The following is a 27705-nucleotide window of genomic DNA, read 5'->3' on the forward strand; positions in this document are numbered from 1 at the left end:
AGTTGACCTTTGCAGACTCTATCAAACACCTCTGTCAGTTTTGGTTCTAAACACTTGAAATTTTAAATCTAAGTTATTTGAATATGGGTCAGACATTTTAATTTGATTTGAGTCCAAGACAATAAATGTTAAGGGGTCAAAATTAAGGTCAAATTAAAAAAAAAATCGACCTCTGCGGTTTCTACCAATTGTTCTCTATGGGAGTTAAGGAAGCCTATTATATAGAAAGGCATTACCACACTTTTTAATATATATATATATATATATATATATATATATATATATATATATATATATATATGCAAAGCTCGTGGTTTGTTTACAAGCAAACGTTTGAGCACTTTACGAGTAGCGGACGGATGTTTATTTAAATAGACATTCGGACAGATTAGTTGCGGGCACCGCTTCCGTAGTCAAGGGGTAGAACTACCGACTGTCATCACGACGGTTCTAGGTTCGATCCTCGGCTTGGGATAGGTGTTAGTTTAGCGGCACTGATGAGTTGTGATACAACGAAACAGGACTGTATGTCGATGACTAAAATATATTTTATATATATATATATATATATATATATATATATATATATATATATATATATATGCACATAAAGTTATGAACAGTACATAGGGCCCAAGCAAAGCCAGATGGAACTGCTAGTATATCTATAAAAAGTGGGATTGAGTTTGTGAGTTGTAGCTTGTCTAGCAAAGAGGGGAGAAAGATCTTGTTGCATGGACATTTCAAATGGGACTTTTTTTTTTTACCTATCTTCCAAGACAAAGCAAGTTATATATATATATATATATATATATATATATATATATATATATATATATATATATATATATATATATATATCTTGCTTCACTACATTCTTTCACTAATATATATTGGTATGTTTTCATCATCATTATGCGACCTTTTGCTTCTAAATCGCTGTACCATTCATTAACAACATGGAGGATGGGATCCCAATTGCATAAACAAGCCATCCTGTCCCTCAACAGATATATATATATATATATATATATATATATATATATATATATATATATATATATATATATATATACTAGCAGGTCGCCCAGCATTTCCTAGTCATAAGATATGTTTAAATATGGTATTTTAAAGAGATAATTATCTATTGATTATTATATTGAATCTAATACGAGAGTAGTGAGATCAAAACTAAAAAAATATATATGACTTACGTGCCATCAGCTAGAATCGAAACCAAGGCATACAACTCTCCACCCTTACTCCTTAGCCTCTGAGCCACACACACACACACACACACACACACACACACACACATATATATATATATATATATATATATATATATGATTAGTTTTTTTGGAAAAAGAATTCCAGCAGAGTGCTCAATTAAAAGGAAAATCCAAATTTTAAGAGCGTACTTATATTTTGTGTACAGAAAGTTGTTAGTTGAGACAGGTCATTGGTACCGTCGGTTTCAAGCCCGATAATAAGGCCCGTTTAAGACCTTAAACGGGCCTTATTATCGGGCTTGAAACCGACGGTACCAATGACCTGTCTCAACTAACAACTTTCTGTACACAAAATATATATATATATATATATATATATATATATATATATACTAGCAAAAGTACCCGTTGTTGACTGGGTTCAAAAACAGCCTACAGAAAATGGACTCTGATTTATGAAAGTATGATAGGTTATGAAAAGGAAGGGTTATAAAAAGATAGCTTCGAATTTGGGGGTATTAAAACCAAAGCAAAATATGATAAAAGTAAAAATAAAATAGATAAACCCCATAATTTATTATACTATACCTGTTCACACTGAAACACTTATCACAATATTCTGTGGATCTATATTAAAAAACCTTTTTAAATTTTGGGACATATTTCCATTCTATGGAGGACAGGCGCGAACGAACACCCCATAATTTTATTATACCATATTTCTTCAAACTGAAACATAATTATCAAAGTATACTTATGCAGATAGATATGAAAAGTCTTTAGTAAAGTTTGTGCCTATTTCCATTCTGTGGAGGCGAGGCGCGAACACGGACCCCACAATTTTATTATACCATCCCTATTTAAGTTAAGACATACTTATCAAATATTATTATGTACATCTATATCAAAAACACCTGTAAACGTTTTCTTTTTAATTTTTAAATTTTTTATTTCCATACTTTGTGGACCAGGCGCAAACACAGACCCCACAATTTCTACAGGATCAAACATACCAATTCCTGTGTCTCGATACATCTTCTATCATTATATGTAATCAGTTTTTTAAAATAGTCAACCATATAGGAGCCTATTCGTGACCAGATACACACACACACACACACACACACACACACACACACACATTCAGCTTTATATATATATATATATATATATATATATATATATATATATATATATATATATATATATACTCATTTTTTAAAAGATGGTATCGCCTGATCGGACCCTATGTACTGTTCATAACTTTATGTGCATATGTATATATATATATATATATATATATATATATATATATATATATATATTAAAACATTTGACATGTCCAGGTAACCGACATCTAAAATTTCAAGTATTTAAACCCAAATTTGCGCCAAGATCGCCATGGGCATGGAATATGTACCTACATTAAAGATGGCTTTCCGTGTGGTAGAGATATCTCCAGAGAAGACCCTAATTTACCTTATATGTGCTTCCGGGTTGCACTTGCTTACACCACCACATTTATATTTGCTCTCTATCACCCCCACAACAGTGAGGTTACTATCTTTAAGAGTATATCTGAGAAAATTGACCATATCCTGTCTACTCATCCTTCGGCTAACATTCACATTTGCGGTGACTTCAATGTCCATAATGTGGAATGGCTGACCCACTCAAATAAGACAGACGATGAGGGGAGGTTCTATCATGATTTTGCCATTGCCTATGACCTCACTCAGATTGTCCGCGAGCCCACCCGTGTGCCTGATACACCCGGTCAGTATGCAAACCTTCTAGACCTTTTTCTCACAACTTCCCCTGAGCTATGCTTATGTTCCATTCTATCTTCTCTGGGATCCTCTGACCACTCCAGTGTATCAGTTAAGATAAAAATGAAATGTAATAAGTCTTAAGACGTACCTCTTCACCGTACTGTATATCAATACTCTATGGCTGACTGGGATAGCTTCCATACATTCATATCTGATTGATCTACCTCTGCATTCTATGTTTAAAAAGGATGTGTCCTTTATAGTATCAGACTTGACCAAATGGTTAATTGTAGGCATAGACAGATTCATACCATCCAAAAAATTCCAACAAAACCTAACAGCCAGCCATGGTTCTCTCCAGAATGTGCTGCTGCTATCACGCACAGAAATCACTTTTTCCATAGCTACCAACATAATAGATGCACTGAGACTAAAGCTGCTTTCAGGACTGCCAGCAACCACTGTAAAAGAGTAATAAAAAATGTAAGAGAGCTATATGCTCAGTCCGTTAAATCCAAAGTAGCTGAGCAGCGGCTTGGTTCCCACAAGTTTTGGCAAATAGAAAACAGGATCCTGAACAGAAATGTGCGTTCTATCCCAACCATCATCAACGGACCTGAGGTCATCTCGTCAGCATCAGACAAGGCCAAACTATTTGCCAAGAACTTTGCAGCTAATTCTACTCTATGCGACGAAGGCCATCAACTCCCATATTTCCTCCTATAACAGACAACACGCTATGCAACATACAAATATCTGTGCGTGAAGTCGCCAAGCTAATCAAGAACTTTGATTCCAGTAAAGCAACTGGCCCTGATGGCATTCCAATTATAGTGCTGAAAAAGCTCCAACCAGAACTTGCCCCCATACTTACAAAACTGTTTAAGCATTGCCTTAAGGAGAAGTGCTTCCCAACACCCTGGAAAACCTCATCAGTATGCCCTGTATTTAAGAATTCAGGTGATAAGTCATCTCTCTCAGTACAGACCAATAAGTCGCCTGTGTGTCATGAGTAAGTTTTGGAATCCATATTAAATAAAGAAGTAGTCAACCACCTCAGCAGAAATAACCTTCTTAGTGACATGCAATATGGTTCCCGTTCTGCTAGATCTACAGCAGATGTGCTAACAGTTATATCCCATTAGTGAATCTATCGACAAAGGCTTCCTTTCTAGGGCAATTGCTCTTGACATATCAAAGGCCTTCGATAAGGTATGGCATAAGGGTCTACTTCACAAGATTTCCAGCTACGGTATAACTGGAAATGTTTTCTCAATTATTAAATCATTTCTCTCTGAATAGGCTCATTAGAGTAGTGGTTGATGGTCAGAAATCAGAGGCCACAGTATTAATGCTGGAGTGCCTCAGGGGTCCATCCTGGGCCCAACTCTATTCCTGATCTGCATCAATGATCTCCCAAAACACATACTTAAATCATTTGTTGACATCTATGCTGATGACACGACTATCTGTGGCAACACATCAAAGGCCATAAATGACAAAGTTCTCTCGGATTCTCTCTTCTCTGATCTTGAGCGTGTGGTACAGTGGGGGAAGAGGTAGCTGGTTTCAATGCATCTAAACTAAGCTCCTATCTTTGCCCCATCAACACTCTGATCCCCATCTGGCATCAATTGAAATGGATGGCTCTCGTCTTGGGGAGATTCCATGTTTTGACAAGCTTCTGAGTTTGACCTTTATTGCTGATCTGAAATGGAACACGTACAGCAGGTCTGTTGCCAAGGTCGCTGGGAGGATGGTGGGATCCTTCTACCGCTCCAGTAGATATCTCACTACTGATGCAATTCTCTATCTGTATAAAAGCCAAGTACGTCCAAGGATGGAGATGCTGCCACATCTGGAAAGGAGCTGACCGAGTACAAAATAGACTTCATGGCTTAGTGAGGGATGCCCTTTTCTCTTCCCTGCAGCCTCTCTCCCACAGAAGAGACGTTGCGAGCCTGTCTTTGTTTTATTGTTATTTTCATGGCAGGTGCTCGTCTGAACTCCAATCTGTGATCCCCCCTCGCCAATCTTTCACGAAAAACACCCATCTGGCTGGAACCACTGTCATTAATTTTCCCCACTCTCTATCTGTGCCTAAATCCAAGCATAGATTTCATGAGCAGAGCTTCTTTCTTAGAAGTGCACGGCTGTGGAACTCTCTTCCGATTGCCTGTTTCCCACCTGACTACAACTTGGATGTCTTCAAGTCCAACATAAAAAAATTCTTGACAAACCGCCCCCTTAAGTAAGGCACTTTGTCGAATCTCCAATGCTGACGATTACTACAATACTATCTCATTGATTACTGTATATGCAATAACCCTTATCCCCGAGTGGCTTCTGGGCCTTGATAAGTGGTGAGCTCCATGTAAAAAAAAAAAAAGTTAAAGGAGTTTGGAAGAGTCTGCAAAGATCCACTCTTTCGGCTTTGACCTCTTGGCAGCCAAATTTTCGGCCCAAAACTGATTAAAATCTTGCTGCATGTCTGAATACTCTTTATGTAAAATTTCAAATGTTTAGACCAAAAATTTGCAGAGTAATTTGATAGAGACCACAGAAGTAAAAAAATTTTAAACTTTGACCCTAATTTAGACCCATTAACATTTATTGTTTTGGGCTCAAATTAAATTAAAAAATTTGATCCCAGCCATGAAGTTGTTTTTGAAAGGAAAGCGTTTCCCAGATGATGCAGCCTTGATTTCTGAAGTCACGTCGTGGTTGGAGGACCAACCTGAGGTGTTCTACAAAAACAGTCTCCAGAGCTGCATCAAACGATGGGAGAAATGCATAACTCTGGGTGGTTCCTATGTAGAGAAAGACTAATAACTGTGCCAAGTTTCGTTACTCAACTGCTATGGAAAGTGGGTCAGGGGCATTACTTATTGTACGCCCCTTGTATTTAAGAGTAAGAAGGAAAATAATCACTGACTCTCACCCACTATTCACACTTTTTATGGTTTTGTGTTGAATTTGTAAGTGAAATTGATTTTTTTTTTATTTGTGAATTAATAACTCAAAGTGTACGGACCTCTAAGTGAAGAGGTGAGATTTTGGTTGGTTTGGTGGTTTTAAGGGATTACAAGTGCAGATAAGTTCATCTGAGCACATTCCATGTAAGTACCTACAGGGATGCAGCACTGCAACGAAGGGACAAGAGCTTAGTAGGTTATCTCCCCCCCCATCTCTCTCTTCAACTACGGGTTAAATAGTATAAAATAGGTCACTGAAGATAAGCAACGTAGAGCCTGGTCAGTACTAAAATAGATGACCATTTAGCAAAATCCAGGTACTGTTCGTATTCTCCTCTGCTTATTTCGGCATTGGTTCCAGCCATTCTGGACTTCTTGCCATTGGGCTCAAGCAGTGCCAATTCAGGACAGGTGTGGTTGGAAATTATGCAACCCTTGTGTTATGTTCAGAGAAATTGGGTTGTTGGAATCATGGAATATTTGAATGAAAAGCAAACAAGCTCATTTTAGGTTAAATACTATTTATTACAGTCGAAACACAAATTATATTTACAGCACGATATGCATGTGTTAGTGCAGTCACCATCTTGTCTATTCCCCCTCAAACTCTCTCGTCTATTTTTTTTTCATCTGTATAAGGGCAATAACTCTTACTTCCTTTATTAGAATTATTTCCTCTTTAGCTTTTGATTGCTATAACACCTTGTCTCAAAATTATGTTCAACGACCTTTACAGGGATTATCCATTGTCTGACTGAATGGAGACATGAAGTACGTTAAACAGTATTACCGCTTGTGGTTATATAATCTTTTTGTTTATAATGAATTGTTTCAAACTTTTTAGTCTTTCATTTTTCTATTTATCTTTGACTGTTAATAAAGAGTTAACAACCGATGGTCTCTTTTTTTTTTCTTTTCCTCCTTTATTCTTTTTTTCTTTCGTTTTCCTTTCTTTTTTCTTTCTTTTTTTTCTTATTTCTTTTTGTTTTTCTCTTTTTTATTTTTACTTTCTTTTCTCATTTCATTCACTCACTATCTGCATTTCACAAAAAATCTGGCCTACTCTTTTCCCCCTTTTTTATATCTACCCTTTTTCTCCTTTATTTTTCCTTTCAGTTTTCCCCCTCTCATTGTTTTATTTGTATAGTCATCATCACCCCCGCCCGCTCTCATTGTCCTACTACTTTCTTTTTTGTCTTCCTGTTCGTCTCCATTCTCCAACCATCCTCTTTTTTTTAACAAAACCTTTTAATCCAAGTTGTAATCTAACCAGTTAACAAGTCAAAATACACAGAAGTGAATAACATTTCAAACTAAACTCTAAAAATGGCCAACGAACACACTTTGGTAAGATCCTTTTGCTTTTCGATTTTTTTTTTTTTCAATACTATTGTTTCATTTATCAAAGTCAAGAGCCACTCAAGGGTAAGTGTTAATAGCATGGAACTGATTGTCAGCCAAAAGACGGAAAACACTATGTAAGACATGTGACTCATGTCCAGGTAACCTACTTCTAAAATTTCAAGTGTTTAGACTCAAAATTGGCAGAGGAGTTTGGTAGAGTTTGCAAAGGTCAACTCTTTTAACTTTGACATCTTGGCAGCCAAATTTGCGCTCCAAAACTGATTAAAAAGCTTGCTACACGTTTGAATATCCTTTATGTAAAATTTCAAATATTTAGACCCAAAATTGGCTGAATAGTTTGCTAGAGACCGCAAAGGTCAAATCTTTTGAACTTTTACCACTTGGCAGCAAAATTTTCACACCAAAAACCGATTAAAAAGCTTGCCCTATGTTTGAATACACTTTATGTAAAATTTCAAAGGTTTAGACCAAAAATTGGTAGAGTAATTTGGTAGTGGCCGCAGAGTTCAAATTTTTAAAAACTTTTACCTTAATTTTGACCCCTTTACATTTATCCTTTTGGGCTCAAATCAAATTAAAAAGTTTGATCCATGTTCATGTAAGCTACATTTAAAATTTCAAGTGCTTAGATCCAAAATGGGCAGAGGAGTTTGGTAGAGTTTTCAAAGGTCAAATCGTTGAACTTTGACCCCTTGACAACCAAATTTCTGTCCGAAAACCAATTAAAAAGATTTTCCCAAATCTCAATAGTCCTTATCTCAAATCTCGAGTCTGTAGACTAAAAATTGACAGAGTAGTTTTGTAGGGAAATGTACGCACACAGACACACAATTTCACTTTTATAGATTTTTTATGTAATGTTTTTAGTTTTTTTTATGTAATGTTTTAAGTATTTTTCAGTGATGTTAAGGGGGAGGGGAGTTTTTTTTCTGATTATTTATTTATTTTTTTAATTTATTGGCCGGGCGTTTGATTAGCTAATAAAAAAGCGCTATTGAAATGGAAGCAAACGATTTTTGAATTGGAAGAAAGTGAATAAACAAAAAAGCTAACAAATAAATTTAGTTTCAAACTCACCTAAAAGAAAATAGCAGGCACGGACATAAATCTATGCATTTTAGAAAGAGGAATGAAAACACCGATGTAGACAGTCTCATATTGTCACGAGAAACTGTTATCAAAACAAATGAGGTGCAAGAATTGTACACACAAATGCTTACTAAAAAAAAGACTGTGTGTTAAGGATGGTTTTTCCTGGAGATGCACAAATGAACAGTGCAGACAATGGATCTACTTACACACAGCTGTTCTTTTGCCTTTTGGCCAAGATGAAAGTGTAGTATCTGTTCTTCAGATACTGCAAGCTATGACTAGCAAAGACCAGATGTGGGGGCAACCCCACATGCCTGACCTTTAACCAGCTCCCATTTCCCACCTCTCGGGAGCTGGTCCCCTTTTTCCCTTCCCCCTCCCTTCACTCCTCACATTAAAAATCGGCCTTGTGCCTAATTTGCTCGGTGGGGGAGCAAATAAATACCATCTGTTCTTCAGATGCTGCACTTCCATTTCTTGTTCTCTTTCGGTGGAGGAGAAATCCTTCACGACTGAGACAATTTTTATTTTTGTACCTTTTCTCCACGTTAAAAAAAAAACGACCTTGGTGTCTAACTCTGTCCCGTGGGGAGGCATGGTAAATAGGTACACACAGGATCGTTTTTTGCGCAATCCAAGTTGGAGATTCCCACAAGAATAAAAATCATTTATTTTTGGGCATTCGAAATGGATACCCTGAAAAACATGCGAAAGGAAAGCGGTATTGTTTTAGAGAACACTTATACAGATTAGAAGAACTTTCTGAGAGAAATTTGTTGAGGAATCTCCGGCAGATCGGAGGGCCAGGGCACACAGTCGAAATAGACGAGTCTCTCTTCAACCGAAGGAAACACAACATAGGGAGAATCCTTCAACCGCTTTGGGTCTTTGGCAGCTATGACACCACCAGCAAGGAGGGTTTTTTGTGACCGTACCAAATCGCAACGCCGAAACCCTCCTTCCAATAATAAACAAATATATTCTGCCATGGACTACAGTTGTACTGTTGTAGAATCCTTCTCCTCCTACTTTGTTGTAGACAAAGTAGGAGGAGAAGGATTCCGCCATCTGACAGTGAATCATAGCATTTTGTAGACAAAGGCAACAACGAACCATGTCAAGAGGATGTGGGAAGGAAGTAAAACAGCAGAACGAGAAAGAAAGTGGGACCAACCGGGAGCTTCTCGGTACATATTTACTTGAATTTATGTGGAGACAAAAGTTCAGAAACGATCCTTTTGTCCCCATCATAAATCACATTTCTGAAAGCTACACAGTTCTTGGGGAGCTTCCTCCCATTTCCTCTACTCCATCTCCTCCCTCTTTGTTGTTGATGGCCGTTCAACAGTCAACCGAAGTAAAGATTCCTAAGGAAATATTCTCATCTCTCAAGAAAGTTCTTCCGCCGGCAATGAACAGCCATAAAAAGAAGTTGTTTTTTTTAAATAGAAATATTAAGTTTTCTTGAAAAACTAAACCTTTTTCCTATACTTTCATCTAACAATTTACGCTTTGCGTAAACATATTTTTTTATATTTTCTTAATATATATATATATATATATATATATATATATATATATATATATATATATATATATATATATATTATATATATATATATATAAATTTCTGTGGAGCCCCTCCAAAAAAACTTTACCGAAAAAAATCTTTAAAGAAAAAAAAAAAAAATTTTTGTACTTTGCACCTAACAATTTACGATTAAAAGAATAAAACATCCATTTTTTTCTTGAAGAAAAAAGAAAAAACAGGATTTTTGTTGATAAATAATTTGCAAAAAAAAAAATGAATAAATAAATAAATGAATAAAAATATTTTCAGTCACCTTAAGGTAGGTTTTTGTTATTTTTGATTATTTGTAAGTGTATTTTTTCCCCGATTTGTTTGTTTGGAAATTAGTTTGCGCCTGTTACAATGCTCGGCTTAAACCGATGATTGCTGGTCTCACCCAATCCATACTTGTTGGGAATTCCCGAGAATCCGAATCAAATTATGCAAGAGTACCGATCTTTTTACAAAATTACTATTTAAAATTTATTTTTATTGTAAAAGGTTCAGCCTGATGCCGTGTTTCTAAAGAAATTGCTGCAGAAACATGTGAACATATGCAGCCAATAATGTTTGCATAAATAAATAAACATACGATAATGTAATAATGCTTGTCATTAAGGACTTTTTTGATAGATACTAGTTTCAGCAAGTTTAAATCTAGAAAACTAGAACGAGACAATATATCTATACATCCATAAAAGTGAAATTGTCTGTCTATGTGTGTGTATGTGTGTGTATGTGTGTGTATGTGTGTGTACATTTCCCTACCAAACTACTTTGTCAATTTTCGGTCTACAAACATAAGCGCTATTGAGATTTGGAAAAATCTTTTTAATTTGTTTTCGGACAGAAATTTGGTTGTCAAGAGGTCAAAGTTCAACGATTTGACCTTTGAAAACTCTATCTCCGTCAATGTTGGGTCTAAACACTTTACATTTTAGATGTAGGTTACTTGAACATGGATCAAACTTTTTAACTTGATTTGAGCCCAAAAGAATAAATATTAAGGGGTCAAAATTGAAGTCAAAGTTTAAAAAAAAATTTTTTACCTCTGTGGTCTCTACCAAATTACTCAACCAATTTTTGGTCTAAACATTTGAAATTTTACATAAAGTGTATTCAGATATAGGGCAAGCTTTTTAATCGGTTTTTGGCCAAAAATGTGGCTGTCAAGTTTAAAAGATTTTAACTTAGCTCTTTCTAGCAAACTATTCAGCCAATTTTGGGTCTAAATATTTGAATTTTTACATAAAGGATATTCAGACATGCAGCAAGCTTTTTACTCAGTTTTTTGGGTGAAAATTTGGCTGCCAAGAGGTCAAAGTTAAAAAGAGTTGACCCTTGAAGACTCTACCAAACTCCTCTGCCAATTTTGGGTCTAAACACTTGAAATTTTAAATGTAGGTTACCTGGACATGAGTCAAACTTTATATATATATATATATATATATATATATATATATATATATATATATATATATATATATATATATATATATATACGTTTTATTTTTTTATTACCGTATCTTTCTGTTAAGTTACATTATTGTTTCAGCTACTTGGTCGTTTTTTTGGCCGTCTGTAGCATCCTCAGACTTTTACAGAAAGGACATTTCTGTAAAAGTCTGAGGATGCTACAGATGGCCAAAAAAACGGCCAAGTAGCTGAAACAATAATGTAACTTAACAGAAAGATACGGTAATAAAAAATAAAACGCATATTTGCTCTACAACAGTATTGAGCACTTTCTTCAGTTTTTATTAACTACCATCTCCACTAAATATATATATATATATATATATATATATATATATATATATATATATATATATATATATATATATATATATATATATAGTTATGAACAGTAGGTAGGACCCGAGCAAAGCTGGGCTGAACTGCTAGTATATATATATAAAACCCTGCGGTGTTGTGTTCCACAGACAATCAGCTCTGAAAAAAAAAATTACATTTAGTCTCAGGTACAAAAAGAGAGTAAGGGGAATTGCTGTTAGTTGCTGTTAGAGATTATAGCTAAGCGAGTGTTTGTATGAGAGGGGTATAGATTGAAGTTCTACCCAACACTTGCCATGAAAATAACCATAGAGCTGAAATAAACTCGCTACTGCTCTTCTTCTATGTATTATTTTAGTAGCAGTAGTAGTAGTAGTAGTAGTAGTAGTACCTGTCCATCAAGACAGAAACAAATGTTGCATTTTTTCAACAAATGCATCGATAAAAATAGACATTTTTTATGTCTCAACAAATAGACACAGACTAAAATAAATTCAGGAATAAAACAAAATAAAGCGAGAGAGAGAGAGAGAGAGAGAGAGAGAAAGAGAGAGAGAGTGTGTGATATACAGACGTTTAATCTGAGAATTCGTTCTCGACAATTATGCCGTCGTATTCTAGGTCATGTTGGTTTTCTTTCATCCGAGGTATTGTCCTGTGTAGTTCTAGGAGGGTCATGCTCCTAGGTTTTACCTTCTCTTTGAGAAGGGGAAGTGAGAAATAAGTTGGCATAATTAGATTATTCACAAGAACACTTGAATAGGAACTTATTTATGTTGGACTTGAAGGCAATGATATTGTAGTCAGTTGGAAAGCAGACCAGCAGAACAGATAATTACAGTTTACGGCTAATTAGATTAATTAAAATGGACTTTTGGTTTTAGCTAGAAACAAAGTGTAGTGTTTGTTCTGATGCCTCACTTTGCCTATTCTGCCCTCTGTAGTTGATGGGACGTCTTTCTTGAAGCAATTTTTGTTTTTTGTTCCAATCTGAAGTACCCGATTTTGGGGAAACTAGTTTTTATAAGTGATGACTCATTAATATAAAAACAAAAATATTTCAGCATAAACCGATTTTTGACAAATTTTGCAAATGTTTTTTAACCATGAGATGACACTTTTAAAAAAAGAGGTGCGTCGTTTCATGATTGAAAGAAATAACAAATAATTATTAGTTACCCGGTGCAAGTCGGTCATATTTCATCTCATGTTTCTCTGCTTAGTAAAAACAACAAGAAATACCGGTACGATTTTCATGAAAATTTTACCAAAGACCTGTTCTTGATCAGTCAGTAACTTTTCGTAGCGATGAAAACATGTGGGTGCTTATGCACTTATGTTACCATGCTATTTTTGTTTAATATTATTTACAAGTTAAATTCAAGTTTTACAGTATCTTTTTTGTTAGGTCAAAATACAGAGTAATTACACCGGTTTTCACTAAAGTTAAGCAACGTTGAGTCTGGCCAGTACCAGATGGGTGACCATTTGGGAAGGTTAGGTGCTGGATGTACTGCACCGAGTTGTAGAAATTTTCAGGTTGGTATATGAGGGCACATTAATTCACTGGGAGAAATGCACCCCCAGTCTTCATTAAGACTACGGTCTATTGTATACTCTATCCTGTCTCCCCATGTTTCTTAACATGGGGAGATAGGAAACACCCTCGTCTCCGCATGTTAAGAATGACTTTCTAAATAATAATGTTATTATTTCAGCACAGTAACATAAGTACAAACATGTACTGCATATTACAGACCCTACGTCAGGAGAATTTGAATGAGTGTGAATTTTGACAAGGGTCACATTTAGTTCATGTCCGGGTGACCTTAATCTGCAAACAGAATCGTTCCCAGACGAATGTTACTTTGATGTCTGTCCGTCTGCATCATTCATTTCTTAAGTTAGAAAGTAAAGTGTAAGAAATAAATAATTATTAAGATAACATTCGTCTCTTTCTCTTTAGTATATTCTCTCCAAATAAAACCTTGAAGAAAGTTGGTCTTCTTCGTTGAAAAGAAGTGACAATGAAGAGAATAAACAAAAGAACAGACCTGCAAGTGGGAAAAATATCTGGCCTCAGGTTTGACCACCCAAATTTTGGTTTCTCCGCTTGGAAAAATAAAGTTCCATGGTACAAAATTTATATATGATGGAGAAAAGAGTTCTTTTAAACCGGAGACGTCTTTCGCCATCCTCATCAGGGGCAAACGATGGCATTTTGATTTTTAAAAAAGGAGTTAAGGGGGAAGAAATTAAAAATAAGGTGAAAATGAGAAAGACATATTTAAAATTACCATAAAATAAATATGTACAGGGAGTAAGGAAGGGGAGAAGAAATATATATATATATATATATATATATATATATATATATATATATCAAAAGCAGGTTCCTCCAGTTTTGAACAGACTATGGATACCCAGAAAGGGTTACTTGCACATGAAATTTTTGTGGCAGGAGGTGCGCAATCTCCAACTACACCTCTCCTGAGACGACATTGTTAAATACCAGTGGCAAGTGAAGTACAGGACGACTTGAAACAAATGCCGAGATAAGCGGAGAGCACATACAGTGCCTAGAATTCCCAAATGGTCACCCATCTGATATTAACCAGGCTCAACATTGCTTAACTTCAGTGATCTGACAAGAACCGGTGTGTCAACGCTATTATGGCGTGTGTGTGTGTGTGTGTATATATATATATATATATATATATATATATATATATATATATATATATATATATATATATATATATATATATATATATATATATATATATATATATATATATATATATATATATATATATATATTATTAAAGGAGGGAAAAAGACTCGCAAAATAACACAAGTGAGGAATGATATATCCTGCATATAAATATATGAGGAAAGAGAAAGAAAAAAGGAAGGAGAGCATTTGTATATCTTACATAGAAAATATGCATAAGAGAGGAAGTAAGAAATTTATACATGTACGTGTAATAAATATACATATCTAGCTCTAACATTCCTCTACAAATCACTGAAAAGGCCCAACGTATTAATGAACCTTTTCTGCCTGCAGAGAGTGGGCTTGAATTAAACATTACTCCTTAAACGATGTTTATATATATATATATATATATATATATATATATATATATATATATATATTACTTGTTTATTGTTATATAAACATGGTTACATCCTGCTGCTACAAATAGCCACTTGTTTCAATCAAACAACAGATATCATCAGGCAGCGACTTGACTATTCAATTCATTGAACTTTTGAATAGTCAAGTCGCTGCCTGATGATATCTGTTGTTTGATTGAAACAAGTGGCTATTTGTAGCAGCAGGATGTAACCATGTTTATATAACAATAAACAAGTATTATCAGCTCTTTTTATTGGGCACTATCTAACAACCTCGTTGAATTCATTAGTCCATTACTTTTGAATAAAAAACCCCGAGTATATATATATATATATATATATATATATATATTACTGTTTTAAAATAAATAAATAAAAAATGTTATATACGTCCAAACAAATTAAAAGGGCGACTTTCTAAGTAAATAAAAAAATGAGCTTCGAGGCGGAGCCAATATTAACCATATGTATTGCTTGAAAAAAAAAACAATAACAATATATATATAAAAAACATCTTTTAAGGAGTAATGTTTTTTTTTTGTTTTGTTTTTGTTTTATAATATATCAAGGAAATCTGTAATATTAAAACAAATAAAATAAAGTAAAGTAAAAAAAAAATTACTCTCAGACACGCTGTAGTGGCCATATTGAATATGCCCGAATTTTAGTTAAACGCAAGACAATGAAAACACTTGAAATATGATTGGCAACGGTGTTTCAGGAAGAACGTTCCTTATTAAAACTTGTTAATGTTAGCAAATTAATCCTAAACACCCTATACATATAAAATGTATAAAAAAAAGATGCAGAATTTCAAAATGCGGGCTATAAAGTCATAAACTGTGATAGTTTTCATATTTAATTTCATGGTTTTTATGAATTTCATCGTTCGTTTTATTTTTATTTTCTAGCTGAATGCCAAAACACGAAGGGCTAGTAACTTGTCAGTGGATGATAGTTCTGTAACAGTGAAAGGCGCAAGACCTTTATTTATAACCAACAAGCAAAAGGTAAGCACGTGTTTCTTTCTTAGAATGATTGTTCCTTTCAGGTAACTTTTTTTGTATACGCATCAGCAGTGCTTCAGCCACATGGGTGGATTTAAATGAGGACACAGACTATGTTTTTTTTTTTTGTTTTAATTGTGGAATGATGGTCTCCATTTTTTTCACTTTCCATTTGTCAAAATGGTGTTTATGCACTTACTGATCCGCGCTATTTTTTAAATCGTATTTCCAAGTTTAATTAAAGTTTTATTATATGTTTTTTTTTTATTTAATGGTAAGGTTAAAGTACAGAATAGGTACAAAACACCCTCCTCTCCCCATGTTAAGAATGGCTTTTTAAATAATAGCGTTATTATTTCAGCACGGACCAATAAGTGCATGAGTACCGTCAAAATTTTCTTCCAGTACAAAATTCACGAATATTTAAAGTTATTTGCAGTAACGGTGTAGATGTTTTGTCGAATTTTTAACCGACGAAAATGGGGGGGGGGGGGGGGCAGCTCGAAGTATTAAAACCCGGACCTAACTTAAAATTATTTATGAGTTGCAACGAATTACCTTGTTGTTGCTTACAAGGACAACTCGTCTTTGTAATCATAGCAAAAAGTAGTTTCCTTTTATCTTCGATCGCTTTAGTATACACCAGGTCACCATCACTAACAAACTATCTAAACACAAACCGACAGTATATATAAAAAAAAAACCTTAGTAAAAGAACGAATGAATTAAAACTAACCAACCAAACAAAAGAAGAAAAAACAAAACGGACATGGGTATTTTTATAATCCAGTCAATGCTATGCAGATATTTTCACATCCAATCCACATGGATGGACAACAAAACGAGACAATAAAATCAATCAATGAAGCAGTTACATATTTCTTGCTTGAATGACCGCCACACAGATTTCAATCGCTTCACCCCTCCACATCGAGTTCTGGTTAGTAAATATTTACTACAGTTTCCTTTTCTATATATAAAAAAAAAAAAAAACTAGACCGCATTTGTACATTGGATAATAAAAAAAGAAGACTAAAAGGTTTGACAGGTTCAGTTGTCACAAAGTCAAAGGATTTCAGAATACATTGTGATGTCATAATAGACTTTCATCTTCCTTACTCTTATCTCACCCCCCTCTCTCTCTCTCTCTCTCTCTCTCTCTCTCTCTCTCTCTCTCTATCTATCTATCTATCTATCTATCTTACCCTCCCTCTCTCCTTCACGCTAATGGACAGGGCTGATCTCCTTGACATATGGTAACATAATTTCAACCTTGCAGAATGATAATGCTAAATGTAATAAAATCACTTTGAAACGAGCTGTGAAATGATTAAAAGGAACGACGATTGAAAGAAGAGTTTCTGAAAGAGTTGTACCTGGGAATCTAACATGCTCTCTCATCCTCTGTCTCTCCCTCTTTTTTTGTTTGCTCCCTCTCTCCTCTCCCTATCTCTCTTCTCATACTCCCTCTTCTTCTTGCTCTTTCTCTCCCAAGCTATCTATCATTCTTAATAATTTACATCATCCCATTCTTCTTGCCACTTTCCTTATCGAGCTGTGTTGATATTTTTTTGCTTTTTGTTTTTTGATAAAGAACTAGACGACTAAAAAAAAAATCACATACTCATGCCGGATTATTTTCTTCTTTTCACCAACAACAAAGAATATGTTTGCTCTTAGTATCAGCAGCTGCACTTTTTATTGTCTTCAGCAGCAAAACATAAACCTAAAACCCTCCAAAACACACGCGAATGACGTGGCATTCGAAAAACATCTCAAGCAAAAACCTCACCCCTTTTTGTTCAGCTATTTTCAACCGTTAAAAGCACCCATTTTGCATAATCAAGATCCTCGCCTCAAAATTAAACGATTCCAGGTTCGTTCCTGTGTGCAGCCATTGTTTTGTTTCGGCGGATGAATGCTAGTCATAACTGCTTATCCCTTCATCTCTCCACACCATCATCACAACAACTCGGAATCCTTTTTATTTTTTAAGTTTTACTCACGTTCTTCTCAAACAAAGCAGATCACCACTTGGACGTGAGGGACTACTATTTGGGACGATGCCTAAGAAAGATTAACAAGATGTTGGTTTACGTTACATTTGAACTTCTGCATATCAGTACAGTCAGGGAAGCAGGTAGCAGGAAGGGAATTCCTAAATCTATCTGTTTGAGGGAGGGAGCTATTAGAATAGAAAGCTTTCCGGTATTTATGGACCTCAACAGTGAAGTGTTGTAATTTTGTTGCTAATCGGGTTTATCGGGATATGTAGGGGGCACAAGTGTAACGAGTTCATTAGAACACATTCCATGAAAATATTTGTAAAACAGGCACAGTGATGCAACATTGCAGAGATGGGACAGGGGTTGGAGCTTAGTTGATAAAGTGGGGCCTCTTAGATTGGATACTCTTCTTGGGACCATATCCAAGAGGGAGAGACTAGTGGTAGATGCACCAGCCCAGATGTGGCAACAATACTCCATGCATGGGCGAATGGTGGCCTTGTAAAGGTAGAGGATACTCTCAGGTGTGAGTAGTTTTCTAGTACCTTAGAAAGAACGCACCTTCCTTGCAGCAGCTTTCGCAATGTATTTGTTCCAATTCATATTTCCTGTGAATGTTAAGCCGAGAAATTGGAAGGACGAATTCTCAGATACGGTGTCATTTGTCATGGGTATCGGTAGTTGGAGAGGCTTCTTGTAATTGTTAAAGGAGAGCAGCTTAGTCTTACTAGGCCCACATTAGTACAGTATGCATAAAATAAAAAAGAAGATTCAAAAATATCAATGTTTTAAGGGACTAATCCATAGAAAAAAAAACATTAACTTTTCAATATTATAACAAAATTAAAGGATTTCAAAATACATTGTGATGTCATAATTAACTCTCTCTTCCCACACTTTCTCTTCTTTCTCTCTTCTCCCTCTTTCGCTCTTTTTTCCTGCTCTTGCTGTCCGTTAACTATTTATATAATTTCATCCCTCTCAGCAGTTTTTACATCATTCACCATCAAAACTCATGTACAAGAGGCCACCCACCTAGGCATTACCCCCACTTCTCCATTTAAAAAAAATATCTTCATTCTTGATACAACAAAGCATGCTTGCTGATACTCATGCATTTTAGCAGCAATAAAAGGTAATCTTTTTCTGAATTCTTCAAAAGTAATTTAATATGCAGATGATTGCCGACTAAATGGATCATTAATTGAAAGATATTTGCAATTATAAGACAATTAATTTCGTCTTCTGCCTGTTGTACTTTTAAAACCTGTCAGAATTGTCTTGGAAAATAAAAATAACGAGGAAAGAATTTGCTTTTTTATTTAACTATTATAACGTATATTTTTATTTAACTATATGATAACGTATATTTTTATTTGACTGTATGATAACGTATGTTTTTATTTAACTATATGATAACGTATATTTTTATTTAACTGTATGATAAGGTATATTTTTTATTTAACTATATGATAATATATATTTTTCATTTAAATATATTATAATGTATATTTTTATTTAACTATATGATAGCGTATATTTTTATTTAACTGTATGATAACGTATATTTTTATTTAACTATATGATAACGTATATTTTTATTTAACTATATGATAACGTATATTTTTATTTAACTGTATGATAACGTATATTTTTTATTTAACTATATGATAATATATATTTTTCATTTAACTATATGACAATGAATATTTTTATGTAACTATGTGATGACGTATATTTTTTATTCAAATATATGATAGCTTATATTTTTCATTTAACTATATGATAATGAATATTTTTATTTAACTATATGATAACGTATATTTTTATTCAAATATATGATAACGTATATTTTTATTTAACTATATGATAACGTATATTTTTATTCAAATATATGATAACGTATATTTTTATTTAACTATATGATAACGTATATTTTTATTTAACTATATGATAACGTATATTTTTATTTAACTATATGATAATGTATATTTTTATTTAACTATATGATAACGTATATTTTTATTCAAATATATGATGACGTATATTTTTATTTAACTATATGATAACGTATATTTTTATTTAACTATATGATAACGTATATTTTTATTTAACTATATGATAATGAATATTTTTATTTAACTATATGATGACGTATATTTTTTATTCAAATATATGATAACGTATATTTTTATTTAACTATATGATAATTTATATTTTTAGTTGACATAATTTATCTTTTTTGAATTAAAATTCGTAAGTTTTGAAAGCCTTTACAATGCAGAATTAAAAATAAACAAGCATTTATTTGCTTAAAATTAACTAAGTTTCGGCGATATAACGTCATCATCATAAAAAGACAACAGTTTTTTTTTCCATTTTCTTTCCTCACGGCTGATATCACTACAAAAATTAAATCCATATGATTCCTCCTTGTAAAATACTCATCTGGTTGCAACAATTTCCGTCACACTCTTTCAATGCCTAGAACTAAACGAAAATTCCATGGACAGAGTTTCTTTCTCGGAACTGTCTGGCTGTGGAACACAATGCCGTGTATCTGCTTCCTTACTGACTATAACATGATCATCTTCAAATCTAACATGACTAAATTCTTATTAAGCCGTCTTCTAAAATGATATATACCCTACCCAAGTTCCATCATAACAGATCAAGTTTTCTCAACATTTAGCCAACACTTAAAAATATATACGTTATCATATAGTTAAATAAAAAATATACATTATCCTAGAGTGGCTTACAGGCCTTGATAAATGATGACTTCCCAAGTAAAAAAAAAATACGATTTTCTTCAACAGTGATATTTTGAAATGCTCAAAAATCAGGAAAAATACATGGTTAACATGAAATTAATTAGTGAAGTTTTTTTTTGTCCTTGATATAAGCATTGTTTAAATTTGAATTGAAATTTGTAAGTTGAGAAAGCTAATACAGTCCAGATTTTTTTTTAAAAACTTTTCTAATGACACCCCGCCATGAAAAAAAAAGAAAAGAAAAAAAAAAAGCACAAACTAATTCTATTCCTGATGATGGCGCTATATCACTAGAAACTTAGTAGATTTTAAACTAACAAATATTTGTTTAAAAAAAAAAAAAAAAAATGCGGTGTTGAGCTGGCTTTCTGAATTTATGAATTTTAATTTAAATTAAAACAATTCTTACATCAAGGAGACAAAAAACAAAAAAAGCTCGTCTTATTTTTCGAGACAAAAAAAATCTTTGAGATTTCTAAGCATTTTCTTTTATCAATTTTAGTAATTTACTGTTTAGTTTTCATGGTAAATTTTTACCTGGTTGCCACCTTAACATTTTCCTTTAAAATGGCAACCTTTAAAGGTTTTCGGGTATGCTGAAAACGAATACCACATTTAAATTTTCCGCAAATAAGTATTTTCCAAATATTAAGCAATGTAATTCCTTATATTATCAGTGGTGGCCATTGTGTAGTGCAAGTTCTCGCACATTTTTTGGCACATGCGCACTAAAAATATGTACGTGCTTATGCATACAACAATGGCCACCACTTATAACATAAGAAATTACATTGCTTAATATCTAGAAAACTACTTATTAATAAATATTTTTATACTCAAATCACCACCACCACCACCACCAGTTTTACATGTTGTTTTGTATTGAATGGTGTTTAGAAAGTGACTTCCAAACTAACTTATCTTTTGCCAGGTTTTTATTTATTCACTTTCTCTAAAATTGTTTCTTCTCACGTCTCCAATTTTTTCTTCCTTGGCCTTCTCTTGCCAACTGAACTTGACAGCTTCACTTTTACATTCTTTTTTTATTTTTTTGAGAAATGGAGGTTTTTCTCACGAAATTATCAAAAATGTTACACCATATTGAACATTTTTATTAATATTTAACAGTATTTACCAATTTGATATGTGAAAGATGTTTTGAAAAATAAATAGGTGTCCTGTAGATTTGTATTCCAAATGTTGTCTACGTTTGGTTGCTTTTGTTCGTACTTTCTTTTACCATCCCGTTTTTCTGCATTCATGAATACTAGTGTTGGGATGATTCATCAGAATCCGAAAAATTTAGGCCTATATTCCGATGTCAAAAACGATTCCTTTAATTGTATCTTTTATTTGCTTTTTGTTAAAAACACAATCTTCCACTGCTTGTATTAATAATAAAATAATATTTAAAATCTATGGATCACCATTCAGGTGATAGTCAGTAGACTGGTGGCCTCAGCCGTGATATCTAACTGATAAGGTTTTCTATAAAAACTGACTGCCATTCATACAATGTTCTTTTTACTTTTATTTACAAAGAGCTTTGCATTACACTAAAGCAGTCACAGACAATGTTATTACCTAGAGTTTATATATATATATATATATATATATATATATATATATATATATATATATATATATATATATATATAGTCTAAAGAAGCTTTGAATAAAAAAAAAATGCAAAAATAAAGATAAAGAATACAGTTTGAATTCCCGGAAGGAAAAAAAATCTTTAACCTATCGCAGACTTAGCACCTACATAATCCGACTTCTAAAATGTTTATAATGACAAAAGAGAATTCATTTATATAAGGATGAAGGATAAAAAAGGGTCTTAACTAAAATTGTTAAATAGAAATAGACTTAGCACTTGCATAAGTCGATTTCGCAAAAGTATTCAATTTTAAAACAGAATTTAACTACATAAGGATGAAAAGAGAAAACCTTAACAAAAATTTTGTAAATAGACAACAGGGATCATCATCATATATATATATATATATATATATATATATACTAGCAAGGAGACCCGACGTTGCTCGGGATTGAATAATGATCAATGAATATTTTACACTCCTATATTTTTATTGTCATCGAAATCCGTGAAATTGCCCAAGAGGAAGCTTCACAGGCCTCCATGCAGTAACTTAGTCCAAAATATATGCTATTCTACATTGCATTCTACAGAACCAACTCTTTTATAAAATTATTTTATATAAACTTCTTTCTAGTTAATGAAAAAAAACATTAAGAACTTTATGTGTGGGGTTTGAACCTACAGACCATGTCATGAAAAAAAGAAAAATCATGTAAATTTTCAAGTCTTTGCAGTTAATAAAAAAAAAAAAAAGAAATTCACGCGCGGAGTTTGAAGCTACAGACCACGTCATACAGAAAAAAAAAACCCCCAAAAACATGCTACCAACTTACCCACATTAGAATTTTCACGGCCCGTTGTTCTATTATTGTTGCTAAGCGACGACATGGAAAAAATAGCTTTACCAATGATAAATTGAAATAACGGTTTTGATTATTGATTATTGGTAATTATCGGGGGTATTCTGAGACAAAACTTAACTAAGATCACTCTCAGACTTATACACTAAAGTTCTGTAAATTTTAAAGAAAATCTGTTCAGCCGTTTCGGAGTCTATAAGGAACAAACTCATACACATCCACACAAAGTTGCATTTATATAATTTTAGATAGATAGATATAATGATTGTAGTGCTATGACGTTAATCTAATGAAACTCTAGTGTTTATGAAATAGTGCTCAATAGCAAGTAGAGGTGAATTATTGTATAATTTTCTTTATTATTCATTATTTTTTTCATTTTTTATTATTGTAGAGATTTCATGATGCTGCATTTCAACAGAAATCACAGCTGAAACATGTATGCACATATCTAGCCAATAATATTTGTATAACTAAAGAAAATTATACAATAGAATATATATATATATATATATATATATATATATATATATATATATATATATATATATATATATATATATATATATATATACGAGCAAACAGTTAATAAAAAACATTTTAAAAAACACTTTGAAATGAGTTAAAAACATATTTAATCTGAAAAGGAAACAATATATATATATATATATACATACACACACATATATATATATATATATATATATATATATATATATATATATATATATATATATATATATATATATATATATATATATATATATACACACACACAGACATGTATCTTGCTGACCGTTCCTGATAAAAAAAAAAAAAAAGGTCTCGTTATAAACGGATAAAAAGAACTACGGACGTCTTCCAGTAGTTTTTGTTTTTCTCTTTTTCCGGAAAATATAGTGGCCTTTTATGACATGGCATAAACCAAGAGTTAACCATTAATACTGGACAAAAGAAACTCTTTCTTGGCAGACGTCATCATCTTGTCAGCAATAAGAAAAAGAAAAGATCTCTTCTCACTTCTCATTATTCTTACCCCCACCCTCCCTGTTAACTAAACAATCCGAGCAATAAATTAGTAGAGAGATTACTTGTAAGTCTTATCTAAATTTATGGTAATCAATACACCCAGTGACCTTCTTTTTGCTGCATTGGTCTTTGAGTTTAACAAGAATGTATCTCACCCCCTATCTCTCTCTCTCTCTCTCTCTCTCTCTCTCTCTCTCTCTCTCTCTCTCTCTCTCTTGTTACAGGTTAAATAGTTTGAGTAACTGTGGTGATATTTACTTTTGTGATAATTATGCAGAATACGATCCGTTCTGTAATAATAACGTTGTTATTTAGAAAAATCATTCTTAACATAGGAAGGGTAGCAGTATCAGAATTTTTGTAGGAATTTTTGACACCCCTAACACGAAACTGCGAATACAATATAAAAATCTCGTAATTTCTCTGTTAAAAGTGGGTTATTTATTTTCTTTATGGATTATACTTCCAAAATAAACTATTACAGTTGTTTTAAAAGTAATAAAAATATTTTTATTTTTTTTTTAAAACAGTAATGAATTTTCCGAACTCAATATTTTTCAATTTTTAAACTCAATATTTTTAAATTTTTAAATTTTAAAAATCTATCAAAATTTTTCTATTGATTCTATTTTTACGATATTTTCAGGGTCAATGTGAAATTTTATGTTCTTTCCAATAAACCGAATATAATATTTTAGACAAACGTTTTTTTTAAATTCACGCCCCCCCATTTTCACGCCCCCCCCATTTTCACGCCCCCCCCATTTTGAAATGTCTATTAAAAAGTAAATAATTAATTTATGTTTAATAGGTTTATATATCACAAATTGAAGAGAAAAGGTCAATAAATAATATATTCAAATTTAAAACAAAAAAAAAAATCAGTTTTTTAGAAATTTACCTGTAAAGTCCGAAGTTTAAAACCTTATTTTATAAGAACACATTTTTTCTTTTTGTCTTTTTTTTTTTTTTTAATGAAACCTTGGTCCTTGCTCCTTTAATTGAAAAAAAAATTAGGGCTTGAATTACATTTTTCGAGGAGTTATAAGCTTAGAAAGATAGGGGGTCGAATAATTTACGCCTCTCATTTTGAAATGTCTATTAAAAAGTAAATAATTAATTTATGTTTAATAGGTTTATATATCACAAATTGAAGAGAAAAGGTCAATAAATAATATATTCAAATTTAAAACAAAAAAAAAAAATCAGTTTTTTAGAAATTTACCTGTAAAGTCCGAAGTTTAAAACCTTTTTAAAAAAAAAAAAACACATTGTTTTGTTTTGTTTTTTTTAAAATAAAACCTTGGTCCTTACTCCTTTAATTGAAAAAAAAAATTAGGGCTTGAATTACATTTTTCGAGGAGTTATAAGCTTGGAAAGATGGGGTGGAATTATTCACTATTTTCACGAAATTTCTGACACTGCTATAGGAAGGGAAGGGTGTTTTGCAACTATTCTGTACTTTCACCTAACATTTTAATAAACAAAAGATACCGTTGACATTAAATTTAACTTAAAAATCATACCAGAAAACTAGTTTAGTCGATGTTCTGTATAAGCACCTCTTCTTTATCTATATTTATACTTTGCATGTGTGTGTGTGTGTGTGTGTGAGTTTATTCTCTATTGATTCTGAAACTGCAGGACTGATTTTTTAAAATATTCCACACAAAGTGTGAGAAATTAACTAACACAGCTGTCACCCTCTTTGCCAGAAATAATCTTAGATAAAAAAAAACAAGGACTTACCTGCTGGATGTTTTCTCCGTTCTGGTTTCGTCTTGCCAAATCAAGGTGAGCTAATTTAGTTGGCGATTCAGGCCGGGTAGTTGTAACGTTTTCAATTTCCATTAACTGACATAATAATATTTTTTTAAAGGCATATAACTCCTGCCAACTCTTGAGAGTTCATATTTCTTTGTCAGTTTCATTGTCGATTAGATGATTAAAGAGAACTATAATTAAGTTCAAATTAGAGGACCCTTTATGAGTTGCATTCGTTCCAACATCTTGTTAGATATCAACCCATCAGGAATCCGTTCTCATCCATATTATTTCTGACAAAATGTACTTTATGTGTCTGGGAGTGTTCTTAAGTAGGTTTTGTATTGGAATGCCTCTGAAAAGTATTGATAATAGAAAAAATCCAATTAAAGAAGGAATAGTCCAATTGTAACCAAAGTTAGCACCCTTATACAGCCTAACATCATAAGTGCATTTGAGAAGTTTTATCACCGCATCAGCAGAATGATCTGGCATATAAAATCAACATTAAGTTCTTTGATAAGACAGGGGCGCATTCGAAATGAATGTTTCTGTTTAGAATACAATTAAACCACGATACTTGACTTTTACATTTTAAACTTTGTTCAAGCCATTATGTAAAAATGATTTTATAAAATCAACAGTAGGTTCTCTACAGTGCAATGTAAACTACAATGTATTGTGGTGAAGTATGTGAAGTTTCCTCCTGGTGAAACATGGTGGGTCCCTAACAAGATCAGGCAGTGAATAGATTTGATTGAAAAATGGGCGATTGGTTGCATGTGGTTATGAAGAAAGTTCTCATAACTTAAAAACTGATTTTTGTAATTTATTTTTTTTTTATTTATTTATTATTATTTTTTTTAATTTTTATTTATTTTTTATTTTTATTTATTTATTTATTTTACTCACATTCACCCTTAACAAGTCATATCGTCTCTTGGACGTAAGGGGCTACTATTTGGGACGATGCCTAAGAAAGATTAATAAGATGTTGGTTAACGTTACATTTAAACTTCTGCATATTAGTACAGTCAGAGAGCCAGGTAGCAGGAAGGGAATTCCAAAGTCTAGCTGTTCGAGGCAAGAAACTATTAGAGTAAAAAAAAAACTTTCTGCCGTTTAGGGATCTCAACAGTGAAGCGCGTTTGTCAAGGATGTTTACGTCGAAGGAGCACTAGTGCAACAAGTTCATTCAGATTCTCCAACATACAGCCATGAGGCCATGGATATCATATCATAACCGAAGCCATTAATGATATGAGAGGCATGGCCTTACAGCTAGATGTTGGAGAATCTGTTTTTAAGTTATGGGAATTTTCATAACCACGTGAAACAAGACGAGCCTTCATTATCTTTTTTGACATTCACAAATTTTTCTGTTATCACCCATCTTGTTGATATACATTTTTGTCCCATTGCAAGTACACGTTCACATACTTCATCAGGCTGTCTGAAAATATTGGCTTCCTGAAATAAAATGCACCTAACATTGATGCCTTTTGTTTTTCTACTTTCTTTTGCAAAACTTAATTATGTTCTGCAAAAACCAAAAACAACAACAACAACCCTCCCTTTCCTTCTCCCCATTTTCCTTTTCTCTTTCTATATCCCCCACTTCCTGACAGGTTTCCTTACTTAAAATGTACCAAACATTAATACTGTAAGCCATTTTCCCCTTCCATTGCAAAACTCATTCGTGTTCTGCGGGGCAGGGA

General features: G+C 32.9%; 1 protein-coding gene across 6 annotated transcripts in view; it reads left to right on the forward strand.

Moving 5' to 3' along the window:
• LOC145246821 (pleckstrin homology domain-containing family G member 5-like) overlaps positions 1-27705 on the forward strand; it is a 1071747-nt gene that overhangs the window by 691753 nt on the left and 352289 nt on the right. For all 6 annotated transcript variants that reach the window (XM_080108657.1, XM_080108656.1, XM_080108658.1 and 3 more), the window contains one exon: positions 15853-15951. In XM_080108657.1, coding sequence (XP_079964783.1) covers positions 15853-15951 — 99 coding nt within the window. The remainder of the gene's footprint in view (positions 1-15852; positions 15952-27705) is intronic.

Source organism: Euprymna scolopes, chromosome 24 (assembly GCF_053919585.1).
Source record: "Euprymna scolopes isolate OS-2025 chromosome 24, ASM5391958v1, whole genome shotgun sequence".
Classification (NCBI taxonomy): domain Eukaryota; kingdom Metazoa; phylum Mollusca; class Cephalopoda; order Sepiida; family Sepiolidae; genus Euprymna; species Euprymna scolopes.